This window comes from Salvia splendens, chromosome 16, assembly GCF_004379255.2.
Source record: "Salvia splendens isolate huo1 chromosome 16, SspV2, whole genome shotgun sequence".
Classification (NCBI taxonomy): Eukaryota; Viridiplantae; Streptophyta; class Magnoliopsida; order Lamiales; family Lamiaceae; genus Salvia; species Salvia splendens.
In genome coordinates this window covers 23,557,976-23,580,213 of record NC_056047.1, presented here as the reverse complement: position 1 = coordinate 23,580,213, position 22,238 = coordinate 23,557,976, and the positions used below count along the sequence as shown (strand labels likewise).

Genomic DNA, 22,238 nt, shown 5'->3' with positions numbered 1-22,238 from the left:
ATCGTTATCTCATCGTACGAGGTTCGCACGAACGATGAATGATGAAAATCCGACGAGTTCTTCGTCGGACCACGACGCACGAAGCGTCTCGGCCACCAGCGCGCAGGTGGCGCGCCAGCGTCTCGGCCAGCGTGTAGTCAGGTGTCGCATCTTCTCAGCCAGCGTGTCGTCGGGTGTCGCATCCTCTCGGGGATGCTTTGTTCTAACTTTGACATGAAGGACCTAGGGGATGCTCAGAAAATTCTAGGCATTGATATAGTCAGGGATAGGAAGAATTCCCAAATGACACTTCACCAAAGTTCCTATGTGAAGAAAATTTTGAGCAAGTTTAGCATGGCTGATGCAAAGCCATGTATTGTTCCATTGGCAGCTCACTTTGTTCTTAGCAAAGATCAGAGTCCCAAGAATGAGAATGAGGTTCAGAAAATGAAGAAAATTCCTTATTCTAATGTCATAGATTCAGAGAACGAGGATGTGAGTTTAACCCAAACAATAGCCTTACAACATGTAATCTGCCTTGTTTCACAATTTACTATCACGTAAATTTGAAAACTTCTCTTTACTATTGCCAAATAACATCAAAGTGTCACATGTTAAACAATAAAGTAATTGTCTATTTACTATTAATACATGGTATATCTAACCACTTTTTAACTCTTCAATTAAAATATCTAATTCAATTTCTCTCTCCATTTAATCCTTATATCACCTTTTTTTTCTCTCTTCAATTAAATATATTAACTAACAATTCTTAAAATTATATGTTGACTAAAATATGTGTGTCTTATTAGGACGAAGAAAATAGTTATTTTTGTTTGCATTTTAAAATTTACCTTCTTCTTTTGTATCTTATTATTTTTCAAGAAGCATATATTACCTTTTTAAAAAATATATAAGAAATAAACACTCTCGATTATTTCATTAAGAGATGTTCTTACCGTGTTACTTAACATTCATGTGATTCATGTATAGTCGAAAAGTTTAATCTTGAAAAAAGAATAGTAAATTCTTTTTATATTACTCCCTCCGTTAGCCATTAAATGTTTTATTTTTTTCTTTTTCATCCGTCCATCATTTCATTTTTACTAGATTTAGTAAGTGAACCTTACATTACACTAACTCATTCCACTCACATTTTATTATAAAACCAATATATAAAAATAGTGAAGGGGTTGGCAGCGGAAGCGTGCACGAGATCCGATCACATAAAATTGATCTATTTAGCAGATTATTTAGACAAATTCTATTCGCGTAATTATCACATGTATCATGCTCATAACTTGAATTAAAACATGCTTTAGCATATAAAATCCCTAAAACATGCTCACTACGGAATTAGTCAATTTACCTCGTTGATTCAATCAAGAATCGATGATGGCTTGCTCCATCTCCACGTGAAGATCTTCAGTACTCGACCTCTGATCTTCTGACTGGTGTCCCGGACTGTATACTGATATTTGTGTGGGCAAATCTCACCAGAATACTAGGACTCGAATAACGAAGACAGAACTCAGCTCACGGATGGAGCAATTTTTGAATTCTCTCTCTTTCTAGAGGGGGACGAAAATTCTAGCAATAATTATTATTTTTCTGTCTCCTTTATTCTCATATTTATATTAAGTCACGTATTGGGCCCAGTCAGGGATCTAAGGAAGAATTTGGACATGGCCTCACCCAATTAGCTTTTTACTAATTAAATTGAACCCACAATTTAATATAAGCTTATATTAGAATATTACAAGCAGCCACTACAGAAGTAATATTGCACTGCCTTTCCAAATCCGAAATTACAAGTATTTCGGGTTTCCTTTTATTTGTTTAATTCATTTCCCGCGCTTAAGATAGAAACATCCATTAATTAATTAATGTCTGCCATTGACTTAATTAATTAACATATTTTATTCTCCAAGAGTGGACTTAGCAAGAAACTCTTATTTATTATTCATAGAGTAATTAAACTCCAACTAGCTAGGTTCCGAATAATAAAACCTCGTTTCGAGCTCCTCTTGTGGATGTTATCAAACGAGACTCTCCTCGCGCACGATTCAACATAATAGCAATCCTAGCACCGCTAGACAATGATCACCACTACCCAATATACCTGGATCGTTGGGTGATGAAAAACCCGCACCTTTGGTAAGTCAAAGTAGTAGATACTCAATATCGTATGCTCAATGCTAATATACGTTGATTAAAAAATTAATTATCAAGACCTCGTCTTTCAGTAGATAGCATAAAGACTCGTCTTGCTGTTAGATCCATTCAGTGCTATACCACACCAACGTCATCATATTTCAATAAGGCTTAGAAATAATCGGACTGACATTGCAACCTTTCACGATAGGTAGTCTAGGTTTATCTGGGTTGTGACATTCTTATTTTTCTTTGTTCAGAACTGACCGCGTTCCTTAAATTGAGCGCAGCCCACAACCGGTCTACTAGAACAAAGACTTAGACTTATGTTATGCTCGCTTATACATTTAAATATGCAATAAACATCCATTAAATGTAAAACACAACAACATTATGACAAAAATAATCTGTTGCATTCATTCGAAAATAATTATTAGAGTTTTACAGTATTCAATCACTCGAAAGGTGATTTCTAGTATACAAACCCTAACAAGTAGGCCATACATTTCTACACACTTTACTTTATAAAGTCAAACAACTTCTTAAAAACTCATGCCAATCAAATATAAGATCATGGACGGAGGAAGTATTTCTTTACATTCATGTAGAGTTTTAATAGTTAAGCTTGAATAAATGGGTGTAGTAACAAAATACTCCATTCGTCCACGAAAAATAGTCTTATTTGTGATTGACATAAGTTTTAATAAGAAATTGATAAAATGAGAAATAAGAAGAGAAAAAGTGAATAAAGTATAAGAGGTGCGAGAAAGAGTAAAAAATAGAAAGAAAAAAATAGATAAAGTATTAGATGCAATTTCCATTTTTGTAATAAGACTTTTTTTATGAACACTCTTAATTGATAAAATGAGACTATTTTTACACTCCCTTCACCCACCTAATAAAGTAAGAAGAAAAAAAGAGGGTAAGAAATTATGTTTAAAATAGGAGAAAGAAATAAAATAAAAGAGATAAAGATTGTAAAGTAAATGATAAAATAAAGTAAAAGTGATTGGATTTTTATTTTTTGTAAAAAAAGGAAACGACATAGCTTAGTTGAGATATTTGAAAAACGAATATGACTGAACTTAATTGGGACCAAGCCACAAGGAAGTATAAAAAATAAGTTGACCAAGCCACCAAGGAAGTATAAAAAAGAGTAGAAAAGTGGAAGATAGTAAAATAAAACAATGGTGTGGTGTAGATAAGTAAACGTGGACAACATTTGCCCCTCACAGTCTTCATACTCTCACACTGAAACTGAATCAATTAATTTCATCGTTTTCATTTCCTCGCACTGAAACAAAAATGGCGGAAAAACAAGACCCAATTCGATTCGGGATCATGGGCTGCGCCGAGATCGCCAGAAAAATCTCCCGCGCCATCCTTCTATCCCCCAACGCCGCCCTCGTCGCCGTCGCCAGCCGCTCCATCGACAAGGCCAGCCAATTCGCAGCTCGCAACAAATTACCCGAAAACGTGAAGCTCTACGGCAGCTACGGCGAAGTGCTGGACGACCCTTCCGTCGACGCGGTGTACGTGCCTCTGCCCACGGCTCTGCACTTGCAATGGGCGCTCGCGGCCGCTCAGAAGGGGAAGCATCTGCTGCTGGAGAAGCCCACCGCTCTTGACGTGAAGGTGCTCGAAGAAATGCTTGAGTCGTGTCGGAGGAATGGATTGCAGTTTATGGATGGGAGCATGTGGTATCATCACCCGCGGACCGCCAAGATGAAGGAGCTGCTGTCGGATTCCCATGTTTTTGGCCGTCTTAAAGCTGTCTGTATATGCTTACTTTCCATTTTCTTGAATTTTGCTTTACTTTTTTGGTGATTTATATGCAAATTAGGTTTTACTAGTTATTAGTACTAGATTTCAATTACTATTTTTTATGGCAATTTCACATTTTGAGTTCTCACATTCTCCTTTTGGGAAGGTTTATATTTCAATATTTCGCTGTATTATTGAGGCCTAATATCACGAAACTTTTCAAAAATTTGTCTTTCCTCGCGTACTTTAAACCTGACATATAATATCACGGGGGTGTATTAGGGTTCTTTACATCGTTTTAGCGTAAAAGCACAACACAAATCACAACCATTGGATCCTTGAATTGGATGATTGTGTTAATAATAGCCGAACTACATTATTAGACTAAAAAGCTACATTATTAGCCGAGCTACATTATTAGATGATACATGACATTAATCTAACTGTTAGATCACATGATCCAATGGACTGCAAGTTTTTCTGTTTTGCATATATTTAGAGTTAGAATATGAATACATTCCTTATATCACGAGCTTAAATATTTGTTGAATTTTCCCACCGGTGATAGAATCTGACTACATTAAAATGAGATGGATAACCATATCTACCTTCTAAGTCATTTTTCAGCGATAATTATATCTGATGTGATGTGATGGAAAATGGGATGTAATTGGATTCCGTCACCGGTGAAAAAATTCAACAACTATTTTATGTCAAGTTTAAAGTTTGTGGGAAAAAACAATTTTTGAAAAGTTTCGTGATATTATGGGTCAATGTGCTTTGATTTGAAGATGATTATCACTTTTGTTAGCTAAGCCCAACTGAGTTTAGCAAAGCCTTTGAGGGGATATGATCTTTGATTGATTGATAGACAGGATTAGGTTCCTTATAAGCTTGATCTGTATAAAATGGATGCTTTCTACATCCAATTACTATATAATGCTCTTTTCATATGTATAAACATAATTGCTTTTATGCCTTCACTCCATTGTCTATTTATATGTATAAACTTTGTTACTATGTTATGCCATTGTCTCTGCTAATCAGCTAGTTATATTTTTATGTGGCTTCTTAGATCCACAGCTCTTCATCGTACCACCCACCGCCTCATTTTCTCGAAAACGACGTTAGAGTGAAACCAGAGCTCGACGCCCTTGGTGCCCTAGGCGATGCAGGGTGGTACTGCATCGGTGCCATACTGTGGAGCATGAACCAGAAGCTACCCACAACCGTGACTGCTCTGCCCGACACCGCTAAAAACTCAGCTGGAGTGATCCTAACGTGCAGCGCCTCCATGCTGTGGGACGACGAGGAAACTGTTGCAACCTTCTTTTGCTCGTTTCTCGCTCATGAAACCATGTCCCTCGCAGTATCCGCCTCCAACGGGACTCTTAATGTTGATGACTTCATAATCCCGTACGAGGAGACTGCTGCTGGATTCAGCTACACGTCGGGTGCTAAGTTTACCGATCTGCATATTGGGTGGACCGTGAAGCCTCAACACGTTCGAGTGGAGACAAAGCTGCCTCAGGAGGCTTTGATGATTCAGGAATTCTCCGGGCTTGTGAGGGGTGTTAAATACCTTGGAGCTCGACCGGATACGAGGTGGGCTGAAACCAGTAGATGCACTCAGCTTGTGATGGATGCAGTGAAAAATTCCATAGATGATGGTTACAAAGCTATCAAGATGTAAGTTTTATGTGCCTAAACTTGATGTTTATATATATATGAGTGAGATATGGTTCTTTTTCTTCGCATGAAATCTTTGTGGAGAAGTTGAAATTTGAAAAATATTCATTTTGTAACGTTTATTGAATATACAATATATAATACACTGGATATAACTATGGTAGAATTTTTATTTTTTATTTTTTGTGTAGTACTAACTCTACGCCTTGCTCTTCTTTTTTGCACTCGTTTTGGAAAAATTATATTTAATAGTTACAGTGTTGTGAAAGTAAAGTAAGAGAAAGAGTCATATAGAGAATCTACGTTATTCTCTCTTAATTTACTCTTTTTTCACTTTAACTATTGAATACTCCAAAACGAGTGGAAAAAAGTAGCGCCTCGCTTAGGATGCTACAATTGATGAAATATTGTGGCATGGAATATACCGGACCGTCCGCGTCTCGATTTCCATGCATTAAGCAGGGACTACCTGATCACTAGGAAATGATCAAATCTCATTTATACAGATCAACTATATAACACCGATACGCCACCCTGTTGCCGTATCGCGTATCGGATACGTATCCGATACCGATACGCGACGGATACACCGTCGATACGTATCCTGGGCGTATCCGCGAGCTGGGCCGTATTGGGCCGGGAAACCTCAGATTCGATACGTATCCTTCGGCGTATCCGCGAGCTGGGCCGTATTGGGCCTTCATCCTCCTCTATCTGCAAAGATCTGAGGTTCTCCTCTTCGAAATCAACGTCCATCTCTGTCGAAGAACTTCGCAACTTTCAATTTACGAACTTCAATCCGATTTGGGAACAAAATCGACAGTTAATCGGATATGAAGAAGAAGAAGAAGAAGAAAGGGGAGGCGCCGCTATTGCCTCAACTAGGGATTGAAGAAAATTGGAAATGGGAGAATGAATTGGGCAAGAAGTAGTCACGATGGAAAAGGAGTATATTTGGGGCTCATTTTTTGGGCCAATTTATTACTCCATTAACTTTGTCTAATTTTGTAACTAGAAATAAATATTTTGATCAATATTATTGGTAATATGGATAAGTATAACCAAAAAATCGATGTGGTGTAATCGACCATAAAAGAAATTGACTTTAGCTTTTAATATTTTGTAATTTTATTATTTTTATTTGTATAATAACATTAGAATATCTATTTTGTAATTTATTATGCACTATTATTATTTATTAAAAAAATAGTTAAAACGTATCCGCGTATCGGGTTGTTTGGGAAAGAGCCGTATCCGCGTATCCGTATCCTTCGGATACTGATACGCGTATCCGTATCCGTGCCGCATAGCAGATCAAGTTTCATGAAAATTAGAAGGTTCAGCCAATCTTGCTAACATATCTAAGAAGAATAAAAACAGAGTCACTCACACATTGAAGCTGAAAGATGCACACCCTACACTACTCTACAGTTTGATTGACTCGACACCGAGCTTTCATAGCCGGAGCGTGAGGTCTGGTGTCGATTCTGAGGCAAATGCTGCTGTTTTATGTAGATAAGTGACATGTGAGGTTGCATCATGTACAAAACTCGTAGGGGACGACATGTCAGCGCTAAAACTACCCGGCCAGAAGAGGCGATCGCCTTCCTCCTGCTCCATGTAGATAGGCTGGAAGAGGTAAGCATCCCCGAATCTTGGGGTGATTCGAGATTGTTCTGGGGGCAGGAACTGGTGGTGCGCGGAGGCGTGTGACTTGATTCCTAGGCACTTGAATGGGGATCCGTGTAGAGGGAGGGAAGCCAGGCCGGCGTATCTGTCTGAGAAGACGCCCATTCTGACTGCGCGTTTCGCTAGCGTTCTCTCGCGTTTGTGCGCGTTTTGGTGGCCTCCCAGCGCCTGCGAGCTGTAGAATTTTCTCTGGCAGAAGTTGCACGGGAATGCTCTTGGTGAAGGCGCTGTGGTCCGGGTTGGGGATGAGGAGAATCCCACAGATTCCGCGCCTGCGTCCTGGCTCGGGTTGAAGGTTAGAGATAGGTCGAGGGAGAGTGAGCCGGAGGTGGGCTCGATTAGGCTGCTGCTGTCTTGAATTGACATGTTGATAGCTTCACTATCACTCTCTGTGGCTGCTTCCTCTCCAAGATCAGATTTTGAGGTTTTCATATCAAAGAGAGAGTGTGTGTGTGGGGCCTGAATGAAGAAACCTGTTGAGAGATTATGTATACTTAAAACACAAGATTAACCAAACATCTCTGCTTCATCGCATGTTATGTTTAGTAGGGTAGATAACTCATCTAGAGATGGAATTCTATGGAAAAAAATGTTTATGGAAATCCAATTCAAGACATATACTATATCAAACAATAAACAGAAAATAAGATCAATTCAAGAAATGAAACACCTAAGTCCATGGCAAAGAAAAGAATCTATAGTTATGAAAGATGAAAGTTAAAAGAGTGACTACACATAATGCTAAAGCAAAAATCACTCACCACCCTTATGTTTGCAAAAATCCACCAATCTCAGTCCATCAGATAAAGCATTTTGTCAAAGCACACAGGAGAGAGAGAGAGAGAGAGAGAGAGAGAGAGAGAGAGAGAGAGGTGGTGGAGGCTCTTTGTTAGTGAATAAATAGCTAAAAAATGAAATGAAATGAAGTGATCTAAGTGTCAGCATGTCACCCACGGCCTCTGTTTGTTTATGTTTTGGCTTCTTTTCCCCATAACAAACTACTGCTTCTTCTTTTGTCACAAACATGCCCCATGCAACACTTCTATATTCTTCTAAATCATTTCATTTTTTTTTCTTTTACTTTAACATTCTTGAAATTCATGTTCGATGTAGACTGTTAATATTCAACTATAAAATACTTCTGCAAATTTCATAGATATTTTTGAAAGATACTAACATTGTTTTGTTTTTATCTAACTATCCCAATCCATTTAATTATATATAATCTTTAAACATTTAATTTTCTTGCATAGTTGTATTTAATTAAAGTAAGTAGGAATTCAATTAGGGGCAGATATGGGAATGGGGAAGTTCCAAGATGAATCCAATAGCCAGTGTAGTCACGTGGCCATACAAGTTTGTTATTAAGTATTAACTGTCACATCTGAATTATTTAAAAACTTAGGTCAAAATAATTTCTTGTTTATTCTTTTTTATGTTTCAATGAATGTAGAATGTCCTATACGTATCAAAATCCCCTAGTCCAAGAATGAATTCGAATAATATGAATAATAATTGAAAAAAACTCACTAATACTTTATAAATAATACTGCTAGGTGGTGTACGATTTTCTAAACAAAATTGTACTTTTCCCATCCTCAAAGAGTATAAACTTTAGATTCGGCACGAGTTTTAATGCATTATTGATAAAGTAAGAGAAAGATAGATAGACAAAGTTTTTTAAGTATTGTTAGTGGAGAATGAGTCATACCTCATTAGAGAGCAGATAGTTTCCAAAATTGGAATGTTTATACTCTTTGTGCACGGATGAAAAAGTAAATAGTGCATACTCTTTAAGGACAAGGGACTACTAAAATACAATATAGGATAGAGTAGTGAAACTATTTTAGTCATAGAAGGTTAGCTATGACTAATTATCTCATGATTATCCATCTATAATAAAGTTATAGTATTAAATCTCATAAACCAGACACACTCATATTTAATTCTGGGATATAATCTTGCAAACCGAACGCCCCTAATATATCTAATTTGAAAACAATCATTCAATTTATACAATAATGTATAATAAAAGGAAAAGAAAAGATAAAAAAACAGTGCTCGAGGCGCCGCTTTTGGCCCTTGAATGAAGGAGTAGACCCGTCAAATGGCCAATTCCACTAATTAATTGGATGTAGTTTGTGATTAGCAAGATAATTTAGTTTAATCACCGGTTCTAATTAAACTGTATTACTAAAAGCCTCCCACCATGTTGGTGCTATGGCTTTATTATTTCTTCACACATGCTTGTTTTACCTTTTTGTGAAACTTTAATTAAGAAATTAATAATGGGATTATGCGTAGATGAGTTTGATCCTACTTTGGAGAGGCATATGCTGCCTCCACAAATATGCCTTTCCTTGGCATTAGATTCTCTCCACTTTTTTTAAGGATATATAAATACTAGGTTGTCTGTCTTACAAGTCTAGCTCTTCATGTTATGATTTGCATGTCTAATATTCTAAATTGACATGACAATTGACAACAACTCTGTTAATAAGGTGTTTATGATAACTTTGGACACAAGATGTTACATCTACACGTAGGGATCTGTTACGACCGCATTTTCTAAGGATAGAAAACACAGTTGATCGCGATTAGGGGGGGATTAAAGAAGCGGGGTAGAAAGGGGAAAATCAACACAACTCAACCACAGCCCGAAACAAATGGGAATAGCTCAAAATAAATCAGAGTTTTGAATAAAATAGACTTGAGTCTTTTAAGATGCACAACGGAAGCAAATGAACGCGGTTCCATGTATGAAGACATGAACCTCCGAGAGTCAAAATCTGACTGAATTAAGTGTCTTGTCTCAATAGCACTTCCTCCACCACTTCGCTGCTTAACCTGCACATTTAGAAATATATGCAGGGCTGAGTACAAAAAGTACTCAGTGAACACATTGCCGAAAATTACACATATACATTTGAAAATATTGTCAAGCCATCATCACAGTAACACTCGGGGGTGTTTATTGAAAAGGCCCGAGCTTACTAAAAATATCACATTGGGTTGCAACCCATTTTTCCGGTACTTAGCCATATCTGATCACATTGTGCCGTCGAGATGGTGTTCTCGCACGGTCACCTTCTCTGCTCAACATGTCAGAGGTATTCTTGTGCCGGGAAGGTGGCCACCTTCCACGGTCACCTTCTCTGCCCAACATGTCAGAGGTATCCTTGTGCCGGAAAGGTGGCCACCTTCCACGGTCACCTGCTCTGCCCAACATGACAGAGGTAGCTTGTGTACACTAGTCCGAGCGGGGACACCACCCTCACTGGGACCCGAATTCGATTCACATATATCATCATTCATAATTTCTTTGGCCTTAGCCAAACAGATAGGTATCATACAAAAACATTTATGGCAAGAACAACATCACTTGAAACAGCAACGAACATAGGTTCGAGTTTTCATAACATATCACCTCAAAATAATTTGCATTTTTATCCACATTAGTATGTAGGATAGGAAAGTTCACCTCGTTCGCTTAAAACTCCTTAATTTGAATCTTTTGTTCCGACTTTACTTACGGAGGTAACCTTTTGAAAACAAACAACGTACTAATAAGACTCGAGAAATTCACATACTTATAGGAATGCATGCCCCTACTTTATTTTTTTTATCATTTGTTCACCGTTAAAAAATTTTAGAAATTTTCATATTAATTAAATTGGGAAATTTAATTAATAGCACTTTTTTATTAATATTATTATTACTACTTACATTATTTGAACTTACATTATTTATTACTAGTTCGTTTGCTATTTCGGTTCCAACTAAAATTGGTGTTCTATACTTTACTAACTATTCTTAAAAATAAATAAAACAATTTGGGTCACAACTAATTATTTTAGCTTACTTAACCATTTTATTCCTATGCCCAAAATATAAGTCAATTTCGAAATTGGCTCCGTCCATTTAAAAGTCATTTTGATTTAGCCCATAAATTAAATAATTTCGAAAATGAGCATCACTCACTATGTATTGCAACCCCAAATTAATTTGAAGGGGATTGGGCTCGGATTGGGCTCAGATTTATTTTGCATAGCCTATTGCTAATTATATTAATGGCCCAAAACCATTTAATTCACTAGCCCACAACTTAGGCCCAATAAAAGAAACCCTCTGTAAAAAGAACTAAGTCTTCTCCCTCCCCCCATTCATCAAATGAACGACAGCAGCCTCTCTTTCCCCTCCCTCTCTCGTCGCCGCCGATCCGCCACTCCGGCGGCGCCCTTTCTCCCTCTCTTCTCTCTTCCACTTCTCTCTTTCTCTCTTCTCCCGATCGGTTCGCCGCCGATCCGTCGCCCTGCCAGCGCCGCCTCTCCGGCGGCGCCTGCTCCTCCCTCTCGTCCCTCTCTCTCTCCTCTCCTCTCCTCTCCTCACAGTTACGCCGCCGCCACTGCGGATCTGCCGTCGTCGCGGGTCCGCCTCAGCCGCCGTCGCCGAGAACCTCCCCCAGCCTCCGACACCGATTTCCGACAGGTAAGTATTGCTCAATTTTATCATTTCCCCCCTTTTTGTTTTATCTTTAAGGACTTAATCTTGAATTTAAAAGTTTAGTGTTTTTAATTGTAGATCCTCAAGGCTGCGATTTTAGTGATGGATTTGGGGGCTGTCACCGTCGACTCCGGACTGCCGAAGAGCACAGAATCGTACTCACGAGATAAGTTTTCCAACTAAGTGATTATTATTAGTTGTAGGACTTAATTGTCTATTTTATAAATTTGGTGAATTTTGAACAATCGTGTCTACCGAGAAGACTTAATGGTGAAACAAGTTAATCTTGGTGTTTATTGTTAACATTTGGGCAGATTCTTCTTCCAACTACATATATGCATGCTTGTACATAGATGAAAGAAAAGAAAGGCTTGGTGTTTACCTTTTGATGTGGAAGTTAAGTGTTGTTGGATGGTAGTGTTTCACTCTACGAATTGTGTGAAATTCTCCTTCCTCAAACTCCTATATCCATGTTGGCTTTGTGTGTGCAGACAACTTAGGATTACTTAGGATTTGAGGGTGATGTGTGTGTGAGGTAAAGAAAAATGATTGTATACAATACATAAAAGGTGGCATTGAAAGTGACGTGTAGCAAGTTGGTGTAGCAAGTTGCATGGTATTCTTATCTCTAATTATTCTCTTTTGTCAGAAGGGATATGATTTGCCTGCCCTCATTAAATGAGGCATTTAATGTTTTGAAAAAAAAATCGTCCTCATGATCGGCCCTCTCTCCCCCCTTTTTATATATATATTATTTGTTTAATTTGGTGCAGGAAAAAATCCAATTCCAGTTCGGAGCTGTTCTCGTTGATGTACCCGATTTTCTTTAGAACAAATGATGTATTAAATTAAATTTTTGTTGGACTTTTATCGGATGTATCATACATTAAATTTTTGATTATGGTACCTTATTTATTTATTTATTTAAATTTATTATATTAATATAGGTGTAATATATTTACGTGTTCTATTCACTTGCTTATCGTCAAAACAAATAACGACGACAATCTATCGTAGTTAGGATTTAATCGCATAAAAGTCACTTATATAAATAATCAAGCTAATAACATTATTTCTAATAATATTGGCTTAGCGGGTCGTTACATTCTACCCCTCTTAAAAGAAATTTCGTCCCGAAATTTAGGATGTATTTAGACAAAAAGCTCGGGATATTTCTCCTTCATTTTCTCTTCTAGCTCCCATGTTGCCTCTTCTGGTCCGTGGTTTTTCCACAAAACCTTCACTGTAGTAATCGACTTGTTCCGAAGCTGTTGCGTCTTTCAATCTAGTATTTCCACCGGCTTTTCTTCGTAACTCAGGTCAGACTCTAGAGCGATTTTTCGTGGCGCATCACATTTTTTTTTCAAACACGTGCATTCGAAGTTGGGAGATGTGGAATACGTTGTGTGTAACACCCCTTACTCGGTTAGTTTTAACCAAATAAGTGACGTTACCTTTCGGTACGATCGATAAACAAAACCTGCCTATTTTTTTTTTAACCATTTTGCAACACTCAACATACAATACTATCATAAAAGAAACTAAACCTGATAACACAACTATTTACTACTATACATAACAAAATAACATTAACCTATTTATATAGACATATATACAACTCCACTAGCAAAAAGAAGGTTATAACCTTACATTTGTAACCAACTATTTACAACCAAAAGATAATCTAAGCATGCCACGTGTAAACTACGACTGTACCAGCAAAAAGGGAGGTGGTGACTTGACACGTGCGGCTGCCAACTAGCGAGTTCACTCGCTTCTATACTCTGCAAGAGGGAGAAGAAAGGGGGGGTGAGCTTCGAAAAGCTCGTAGTGTAATCGCATTCCAGAATAAAACCTCTAAAACTTCAATCTATATCACTACCACAAGTAAACACTTTATTACCTGGAATGTCGTACAACACATATTCAATTTACATCGGCATCAATATACAAATTTAAAACAATGTCACCCAGTACAAGCATTAATCATGCAATACATTCAATAATAGTCATCTATCACGTATCAATCAGAACTATATAACATCATACAACATAACTTTACCTGAGGAAAACATAACTGTTTAAAGAATTCAAAGCACAACCATATTATTTCAAAAAAAAATTAGAAAATCACATTCTGCCCCCAAGTTATGCTTAGTGATGGACACGGGTACACGGACACTATCTGTAGCCCTATGAGGGCGTCTATCATGTAAGTCCGTATCGGACACTGTAACCTTCCATATGGCCTATGCAATGCAACTGTCATATATTACCCATATAGGGTACATTTCAACAATCGATATATCATATAGACCATCGCTTCGGTTATCCAGAAGACGAGTGATCAACATGTGTGCAGTACTGCTGTCCTATGGCATGCCAACTATACCCTGTGGTTCACTCAAGCAATGGGGCACAACGCAACTATTTCATATCAACATTCACATTATTCAATACATATAACTATTTAAATCACTTTGCATCTCCTAAGAAATACCAAACACAATTGATATCACCGTTTCTATCACTCCACCTTGAAGTACACAAAATCCACACAATCATTCTTAAATTCTATGGCATAAGCATACGAATCACACAAACAAGTAGTAATATTTATCGACGTTAAAGGAATTAAATTCTAGAACACGCGTACACTACCTGTACACGTTAAAAAAAACGCTATTACTTGCTTAGTCAACCATGGAGGCGCCCTTTTCCCTTATCGCTTGTGCTTGCACTCGGTTCACCTAATTTCAAACAATCACATATACAAATTATAAATAAACACTTAAAGCACAAGTATGTAAGCCAAAATATCACATCTATCTATCTCCCTTTTAGCATAAAAATATTTATTCTCAACTTTTAAAGCTTTAGAAAAATATTGACTGCATTACATCAACTTCATATAATAAACTGACTTAGCTCGGAGATAACTAGGGGTCAAGCCCTACACCAAAATAAACCCCTATGTGTCTATTTTAATTACAAAAAAGGTTTTCCTCAAAATTCCAAGGGATTAGGGAGCTATGAACGTTTTACTACAGCCTGCCAGTTTGTGACAGATTCTGGCGACGGTTTAGCATGAATTTTTAAAAATAGCAAACATTGACGAAACGATCTGAAATTTTGCAGAAATCATCCCAAGACCTGATAGTATGCATAAAAATTTTTAGAACATAAATTCCAGCATGTTAAGGTGGCCGAAACTGAGCAGTACAGTAGCATCAGAACAGCCCACATACAAGCTATTTTCTATTTGTGTGTCATTGGGTAATTTCTCCAAACACTTCATGTTCAGCAACAAAATTATATGGTTTTAGTCCAATTATGATCCATCTCCAACAATTGAAATCCCCAAATCAAAGAACCCTAATTTTTGACTAAACAAAAAGAATCACATCAAACAACATCAATTAACATCGATACTACACATAAAAACAAGATTAAAGAGTTCATGGGATAATCTAACCTCCCAATGGACCTATTTTGGATATTGGTTTGATGTGGGTTTGACTTTGAATTTCTGATATAGAGATAAACTAATGGGAATTGGGACTTGGGTAAGCTAGGTGCGCTTTCGGCCTCCCGACGACTTCGCCGGCGATTTCGGGGCTGAGATGTGCAGCTGAACGGAGGGAGAGAGCAGGCTGTTGGAAATTTACACAGAGAGGGAGGAACTTAGCGTGGAGAGGGAGAGGAAAAAGAGAAAAGAGGTGAGGAGAGAGAAGGCTTAATTTCTATCCTAATTCCATTTTCACACACACCTTACACGTATCACTCCCACTTCCACCTCACTTACTATTATTTTTTTTTCTTTTTCTTTATTCTAATTTCTAATTCTTTCTAAAGTTGGGATATTACATTGTGTGCGTTCCCAAAGTTGGGTGGTAATGCCAAGCGATATGCTACTGGGCCCACTTCCTCTAGAATTTCATAGGGTCTCACGCGAGGAAATTTAGAGGTGGTCTAACAGTTTTAACTTTGATAGGAACTGAACTTGGGATTCCAAGAGAAATATTCAAATCGTTCTTGCTTTGTGTAGGCTCGAAGGTAGCCATGAAAATAAAACGATTATAATTATTTCAATTACGTGAGTGTTTGGTTCACCACAAACTCTCACCAATAGCTTGCAACAAAGGTTTTCATGAAGTGCAAAGACTAGTCTCAATTGGGCTCATTATGCTCACTCCCGGAAAAGAAAAGATACAACTTCAAAGGGCTTGAGCTATACCCATAGAACTTGAGAATTTTATTATGGGAAGAGCTTGCCAGATGGAATAAATTGCGAAAGTGAGGGTATGAGGAATAGAATGTAGATGTCAATAATAGATGGCCAATAATACAATAAAAATGAAAAGTGAAGTAGAAAAGTTTCAAGTATCCCCAGATGATAATAGGAAGACCTGAGATGGTTGGTTACAAATGGATTTGAAAAGAATAGGAAACACAACCAATTGCAATTTCCTCGACAACACTGTGATAGGAGATCATATCAACGAAATTTTTAGAGTTTATAGGCAATTCAGGGAAACTAACTAATAAAGAGGGCAACAAGAGGAAACTAGCCAAGGGATAAGCAATGTGCCAGCTTTAACATGGAGCTTGCAGAAAAGCTCAAATCAAGAGACAACAGTCATATTTGAATTCAGAAGATGAGAGTACTCATGTAAAACAAAGAGCTTGTCAATAAGTATGTCTGAAAACACAAAGTGTCAAATTAAAAGGTTTAAAGTCTCACCATATGGCTGCTCCAAAATAGTAAGACTGAAAATGATTGGTCTCAAGTGAATTTGAGAAAGAAGAATAACAAGGAACTACCCTTTTGGGTCAACAACATCGTGATACTATATCACGTTAATGAATTCACAACGTTTATAATCAAATCACGGAAATTAACTAGTAGAGAAGACAATCAGAACAACCTAGTTCAGGGAGAGAGCAATTTGCTTTAGACCTGGAGTTGCTGAAGAGCTCAAAACATGATGGAATAATTATAGTGGAATTAAGAAGAGGTGACTATTAATGAGCTTGTCAATAAGTACATTTGAAATCACAAAAGGTCTACCAACGATCTTTGAAGAATATATTATCATTGAAGAGACAATAGTTTAGGGAAACATGTTCATTCTGAAGGCTATAAATAAAGCAGCTCCGAGTATAGGAGTTTGGTGGCAAGAATTCAGAGAGTCAAAATATTGCTTTTATACAGAATGAGTAAAGAAGGACCGTAGTCACTGGAGGTTATCAGAAAACATGAGGGAGCAAGCTCAAAACTGAAAGTGATTCACAACATTGACATAGAAGAGGGAAAATAATGACACATTACCTTGCAAAAGGAGTCATTTAAGATCTTAATTCAACAAAAGTATTTTGATCAGGGGGATTCGAGAAATTGGAATTCATGGGAACCCAAGTAAGCGTTGTTGATGAATCTTCCTGATTAACTACGATGGTGATACTCCCTTATTTAACTCTTTATAGAGAATAATAAATAAGTTATGGAAAACTTTGGTCACAAGCTACATTCACCTTACGATCACGTCAGATGACCATATGTGGGGATTATGGCTCTTTGGTACTCTCGGTTCGTCATAACGCTCATCCTCGTAACACGTCGTTTCTGCTTACTTATATTGTAGAGTTAGGTTCTTAGTTTACATTGTAATCATATTCTCTTGCTATGTATGTGTACATCGCTTAGTTGGATCAAAGGTACTACCCTTTGGAGTGATTGGATTGTCAAGAAAGACAATGGTTAACCCAGATTATTCATGTCATTGGGACGTAAAAACATCGTTTTGTTTTATGTTGGATTGCTTTTCTAGTGACGAAGTTTCTTTCTTATCGCGTACTTTCTTTTCGTCGCTCGGGAAAGTGAGAAATGTTCATACTGTACTTCTAAGTTCGAGTTCATATTAGGTTCTAGAAGGAACGCATAACTAAGTATTTTAAGTTCTTGGAAATTTTGATTTCCTCATTCTAGCAACATGATTCAATGACTACTCAAAAAGAGGTATCATTTCACAAACTCAAAAAGAGACATCATTTCAACAATTGGTACCAGACTCATATACTTTATACTTTCATATTTCAGTACCTTTTTCCATTAAGGAAAGTCACTTCTTTTATTTATAAATTCACAGTCTTTAGCCAGAAAAGACATACTAACTCTTTCTTTAAGCACGCTACCAAATCAAGAAACATCAACTCTTTCTTTAAACTTAGTATTTTCATCTGTTCACTCAAATTAACTGCATGAGTTATTTCTCCATTTCAAACTTTTAAACATCTTCACTTTCTTTTGAAAAAGAACAAGTTACCTTTTTCCTCGTTGAGTGCGAGTGGTGGGAGTGCTAAGAGCATTTTCATCGATTAGATAGTCTAGTGGAACGAGGCTAGACCAAAGATTTTCAAAGAAGACTCTCGGGTTCAGAGCGAGAAAGAATGCTCTTATACCACTCTGTCACGACCGCATTTTCTAAGGATAGAAAACACGTTTGATCGCGACTAGGGGGGATTAAAGAAGCGGGGTAGAAAGGGGAAAATCAACACAACTCAACCACAGCCCGAAACAAATGGGAATAGCTCAAAATAAATCAGAGTTTTGAACAAAATAGACTTGAGTCTTTTAAGATGCACAACGGAAGCAAATGAACGCGGTTCCATGTATGAAGACATGAACCTCCGAGAGTCAAAATCTGACTGAATTAAGTGTCTTGTCTCAATAGCACTTCTTCCACCACTTCGCTGCTTAACCTGCGCATTTAGAAATATATGCAGGGCTGAGTACAAAAAGTACACAGTGAACACATTGCCGAAAATTACACATATACATTTGAAAATATTGTCAAGCCATCATCACAGTAACACTCGGGGGTGTTTATTGAAAAGGCCTGAGCTTACTAAAAATATCACATTGGGTTGCAACCCATTTTTTCGGTACTTAGCCATATCTGATCACATTGTTCCGTCGAGATGGTGTTCTCGCACGGTCACCTTCTCTGCCCAACATGTCAGAGGTATTCTTGTGCCGGGAAGGTGGCCACCTTCCACGGTCACCTTCTCTGCCCAACATGTCAGAGGTATCCTTGTGCCGGGAAGGTGGCCACCTTCCACGGTCACCTGCTCTGCCCAACATGACAGAGGTAGCTTGTGTACACTAGTCCGAGCGGGGACACCACCCTCACTGGGACCCGAATTCGATTCACATATATCATCATTCATAATTTCTTTGGCCTTAGCCAAACAGATAGGTATCATACAAAAACATTTATGGCAAGAACAACATCACTTGAAACAGCAACGAACATAGGTTCGAGTTTTCATAACATATCACCTCAAAATAATTTGCATTTTTATCCACATTAGTATGTAGGATAGGAAAGTTCACCTCGTTCGCTTAAAACTCCTTAATTTGAATCTTTTGTTCCGACTTTACTTACGGAGGTAACCTTTTGAAAACAAACAACGTACTAATAAGACTCGAGAAATTCACATACTTATAGGAATGCATGCCCCTACTTTATTTTTTTTATCATTTGTTCACCGTTAAAAAATTTTAGAAATTTTCATATTAATTAAATTGGGAAATTTAATTAATAGCACTTTTTTATTAATATTATTATTACTACTTACATTATTTTAACTTACATTATTTATTACTAGTTCGTTTGCTATTTCGGTTCCAACTAAAATTGGTGTTCTATACTTTACTAACTATTCTTAAAAATAAATAAAACAATTTGGGTCACAACTAATTATTTTAGCTTACTTAACCATTTTATTCCTATGCCCAAAATATAAGTCAATTTCGAAATTGGCTCCGTCCATTTAAAAGTCATTTTGATTTAGCCCATAAATTAAATAATTTCGAAAATGAGCATCACTCACTATGTATTGCAACCCCAAATTAATTTGAAGGGGATTGGGCTCGGATTGGGCTCAGATTTATTTTGCATAGCCTATTGCTAATTATATTAATGGCCCAAAACCATTTAATTCACTAGCCCACAACTTAGGCCCAATAAAAGAAACCCTCTGTAAAAAGAACTAAGTCTTCTCCCTCCCCCCATTCATCAAATGAACGACAGCAGCCTCTCTTTCCCCTCCCTCTCTCGTCGCCGCCGATCCGCCACTCCGGCGGCGCCCTTTCTCCCTCTCTTCTCTCTTCCACTTCTCTCTTTCTCTCTTCTCCCGATCGGTTCGCCGCCGATCCGTCGCCCTGCCAGCGCCGCCTCTCCGGCGGCGCCTGCTCCTCCCTCTCGTCCCTCTCTCTCTCCTCTCCTCTCCTCTCCTCACAGTTACGCCGCCGTCGCTGTGAATCCGTCGTCCTCGCGGGTCCGCCTCAGCCGACGTCGCCGAGAATCTCTTCCCCCAGCCGCCGACGCCGATTTCCGACAGGTAAGTATTGCTCAATTTTATCATTTCCCCCTTTTTGTTTTATCTTTAAGGACTTAATCTTGAATTTAAAAGTTTAGTGTTTTTAATTGTAGATCCTCAAGGCTGCGATTTTAGTGATGGATTTGGGGGCTGTCACCGTCGACTCCGGACTGCCGAAGAGCACAGAATCGTACTCACGAGATAAGTTTTCCAACTAAGTGATTATTATTAGTTGTAGGACTTAATTGTCTATTTTATAAATTTGGTGAATTTTAAACAATCGTGTCTACCGAGAAGACTTAATGGTGAAACAAGTTAATCTTGGTGTTTATTGTTAACATTTGGGCAGATTCTTCTTCCAACTACATATATGCATGCTTGTACATAGATGAAAGAAAAGAAAGGCTTGGTGTTTACCTCTTGATGTGGAAGTTAAGTGTTGTTGGATGGTAGTGTTTCACTCTACGAATTGTGTGAAATTCTCCTTCCTCAAACTCCAATATCCATGTTGGCTTGGTGTGTGCGGACAACTTAGGATTACTTAGGATTTGAGGGTGATGTGTGTGTGAGGTAAAGAAAAATGATTGTATACAATACATAAAAGGTGGCATTGAAAGTGACGTGTAGCAAGTTGGTGTAGCAAGTTGCATGGTATTCTTATCTCTAATTATTCTCTTTTGTCAGAAGGGATATGATTTGCCTGCCCTCATTAAATGAGGCATTTAATGTTTTGAAAAAAAAATCGTCCTCATGATCGGCCCTCTCTCCCCCCTTTTTTATATATATATTATTTGTTTAATTTGGTGCAGGAAAAAATCCAATTCCAGTTCGGAGTTGTTCTCGTTGATGTACCCGATTTTCTTTAGAACAAATGATGTATTAAATTAAATTTTTGTTGGACTTTTATCGGATGTATCATACATTAAATTTTTGATTATGGGACCTTATTTATTTATTTATTTAAATTTATTATATTAATATAGGTGTAATATATTTACGTGTTCTATTCACTTGCCTATCGTCAAAACAAATAACGACGACAATCTATCGTAGTTAGGATTTAATCGCATAAAAGTCACTTATATAAATAATCAAGCTAATAATATTATTTTAATAATATTGGCTTAGCGGGTCGTTACAGGATCAGATTACTTAGGATTCACTAATTACCGGGACCTCTTTTATTATGGAACAACTGAGATGGCTAATCTCAGTAAGAACAAGCCAAATACAAAACCAGATGTTAAAACAAGATAATCGGAGTACAACCGCAAGAATTACAGAAACCCTAATCTATTGCTAAGCCTTGACTGCTTACAATAGCACCGGTTCCTACACTGCAATTCACCAAAGAATGGCTCAGGTGGCACACACGACTTCACAAGGGCCAAAGACCTCCTCCGTCTTATCCAACAAGTCACAAGGGAGCACCGTGGAAAGAATCTAACCCTGAGCTAGGGTTACCTGATTACTACCACACAAAGCCACCCCACGCGTTCAACCACTCACAGACACAACCACAACACCTCAAGAACCCTTAGAACTCACGGATCTATGAAATCCATCGAATAACTTCCCAGAAACAACAAGAGGACGAACTCTACCGTTCGAACTCACACAAATCTCCAGATCAACTCAAAGGTTGAGAGATATCACTTGATCCTCACAGAAAAGAAGAGAAAGGAGTCATCGGAGAAGAAGAACGGCCGGAGTTTCAGAGAGAGAGGTTTCTAGAGAGAAGTCAGAGAATCGACTCAAGGAGAGAGAGAGAGAGAGAGAGAGTGTATATGATAGAATGAGAGAGTGAAGAGTCAAGGAGTTGAATATAGACTCTGAGAAAACACACCTCAAATCCAACGGCTCAGCGCCGTGATCCGCGTGGAGGTGACACATGGCAGCCATCGGGTAGCTCACTTAAGTAACGGGCCAAGTCCAGAATGGATCAAGCCATCAATTATAATTGGGCCATCAATAAATCAGTCCAGCTGATTTAAACAATAAGCCCAAATGGTTAGTCTATTATTCCACACTACCGACTCAGTTGACTATCCTGACTATCCATATTTCGATTTATG

At 37.9% G+C, this 22,238-nt stretch overlaps 2 protein-coding genes and 4 long non-coding RNA genes across 7 annotated transcripts; 3 read left to right on the top strand and 3 right to left on the bottom strand.

Annotated features, from left to right (window-relative positions):
- Positions 1-3,356: 3,356 nt before the first annotated feature.
- Positions 3,357-5,765, top strand: LOC121772127 (uncharacterized oxidoreductase At4g09670-like). The gene is made up of 2 exons (XM_042169116.1): positions 3,357-3,906; positions 4,973-5,765. Exons 1-2 carry the CDS (start codon positions 3,439-3,441, stop codon positions 5,588-5,590), a joined length of 1,086 nt encoding a protein of 361 aa, XP_042025050.1. The 5' UTR covers positions 3,357-3,438; the 3' UTR covers positions 5,591-5,765.
- A 925-nt stretch (positions 5,766-6,690) lies between these two features.
- On the bottom strand, positions 6,691-8,335 carry LOC121772625 (zinc finger protein 4-like). 2 transcript variants are annotated; one of them, XM_042169805.1, is made up of 2 exons: positions 8,037-8,335; positions 6,691-7,734 (listed from the first exon to the last, which is right to left on the bottom strand). In XM_042169805.1, the coding sequence occupies exon 2, from the start codon at positions 7,705-7,707 to the stop codon at positions 7,042-7,044; it is 666 nt and encodes a 221-aa protein (XP_042025739.1). In that variant the 5' UTR covers positions 7,708-7,734; positions 8,037-8,335; the 3' UTR covers positions 6,691-7,041. The 2 variants fall into 2 exon arrangements, with proteins under 2 accessions (XP_042025739.1, XP_042025738.1); XM_042169804.1 differs by having other exon boundaries at positions 6,691-7,748; positions 8,037-8,331.
- Positions 8,336-10,061: 1,726 nt separating this feature from the next.
- Positions 10,062-12,536, bottom strand: LOC121769942. Its single transcript, XR_006043724.1, has 3 exons — positions 12,161-12,536; positions 10,757-10,817; positions 10,062-10,122 (listed from the first exon to the last, which is right to left on the bottom strand). It is a non-coding gene; the product is annotated as an uncharacterized LOC121769942 (long non-coding RNA).
- On the top strand, positions 11,670-12,410 carry LOC121769943. Its single transcript, XR_006043725.1, has 2 exons — positions 11,670-11,763; positions 11,857-12,410. It is a non-coding gene; the product is annotated as an uncharacterized LOC121769943 (long non-coding RNA).
- Positions 12,537-13,310: 774 nt separating the features above from the next.
- On the bottom strand, positions 13,311-21,161 carry LOC121772368. The gene is made up of 4 exons (XR_006044332.1): positions 20,581-21,161; positions 19,175-19,235; positions 14,440-14,528; positions 13,311-13,562 (listed from the first exon to the last, which is right to left on the bottom strand). It is a non-coding gene; the product is annotated as an uncharacterized LOC121772368 (long non-coding RNA).
- Positions 19,333-21,141, top strand: LOC121772367. Its single transcript, XR_006044331.1, has 2 exons — positions 19,333-20,184; positions 20,277-21,141. It is a non-coding gene; the product is annotated as an uncharacterized LOC121772367 (long non-coding RNA).
- Positions 21,162-22,238: the final 1,077 nt, after the last annotated feature.

Excerpts from the sequence above, each read along its gene's own strand:
- LOC121772127 (XM_042169116.1), top strand. The coding sequence starts at position 3,439 with ATGGCGGAAAAACAAGACCCAATTCGATTCGGGATCATGGGCTGCGCC. Across the intron at positions 3,907-4,972 it reads TTTTTGGCCGTCTTAAAGCT|ATCCACAGCTCTTCATCGTA; the intron begins GTCTGTATATGC and ends GTGGCTTCTTAG.
- LOC121772625 (XM_042169805.1), bottom strand. The coding sequence starts at position 7,707 with ATGAAAACCTCAAAATCTGATCTTGGAGAGGAAGCAGCCACAGAGAGT.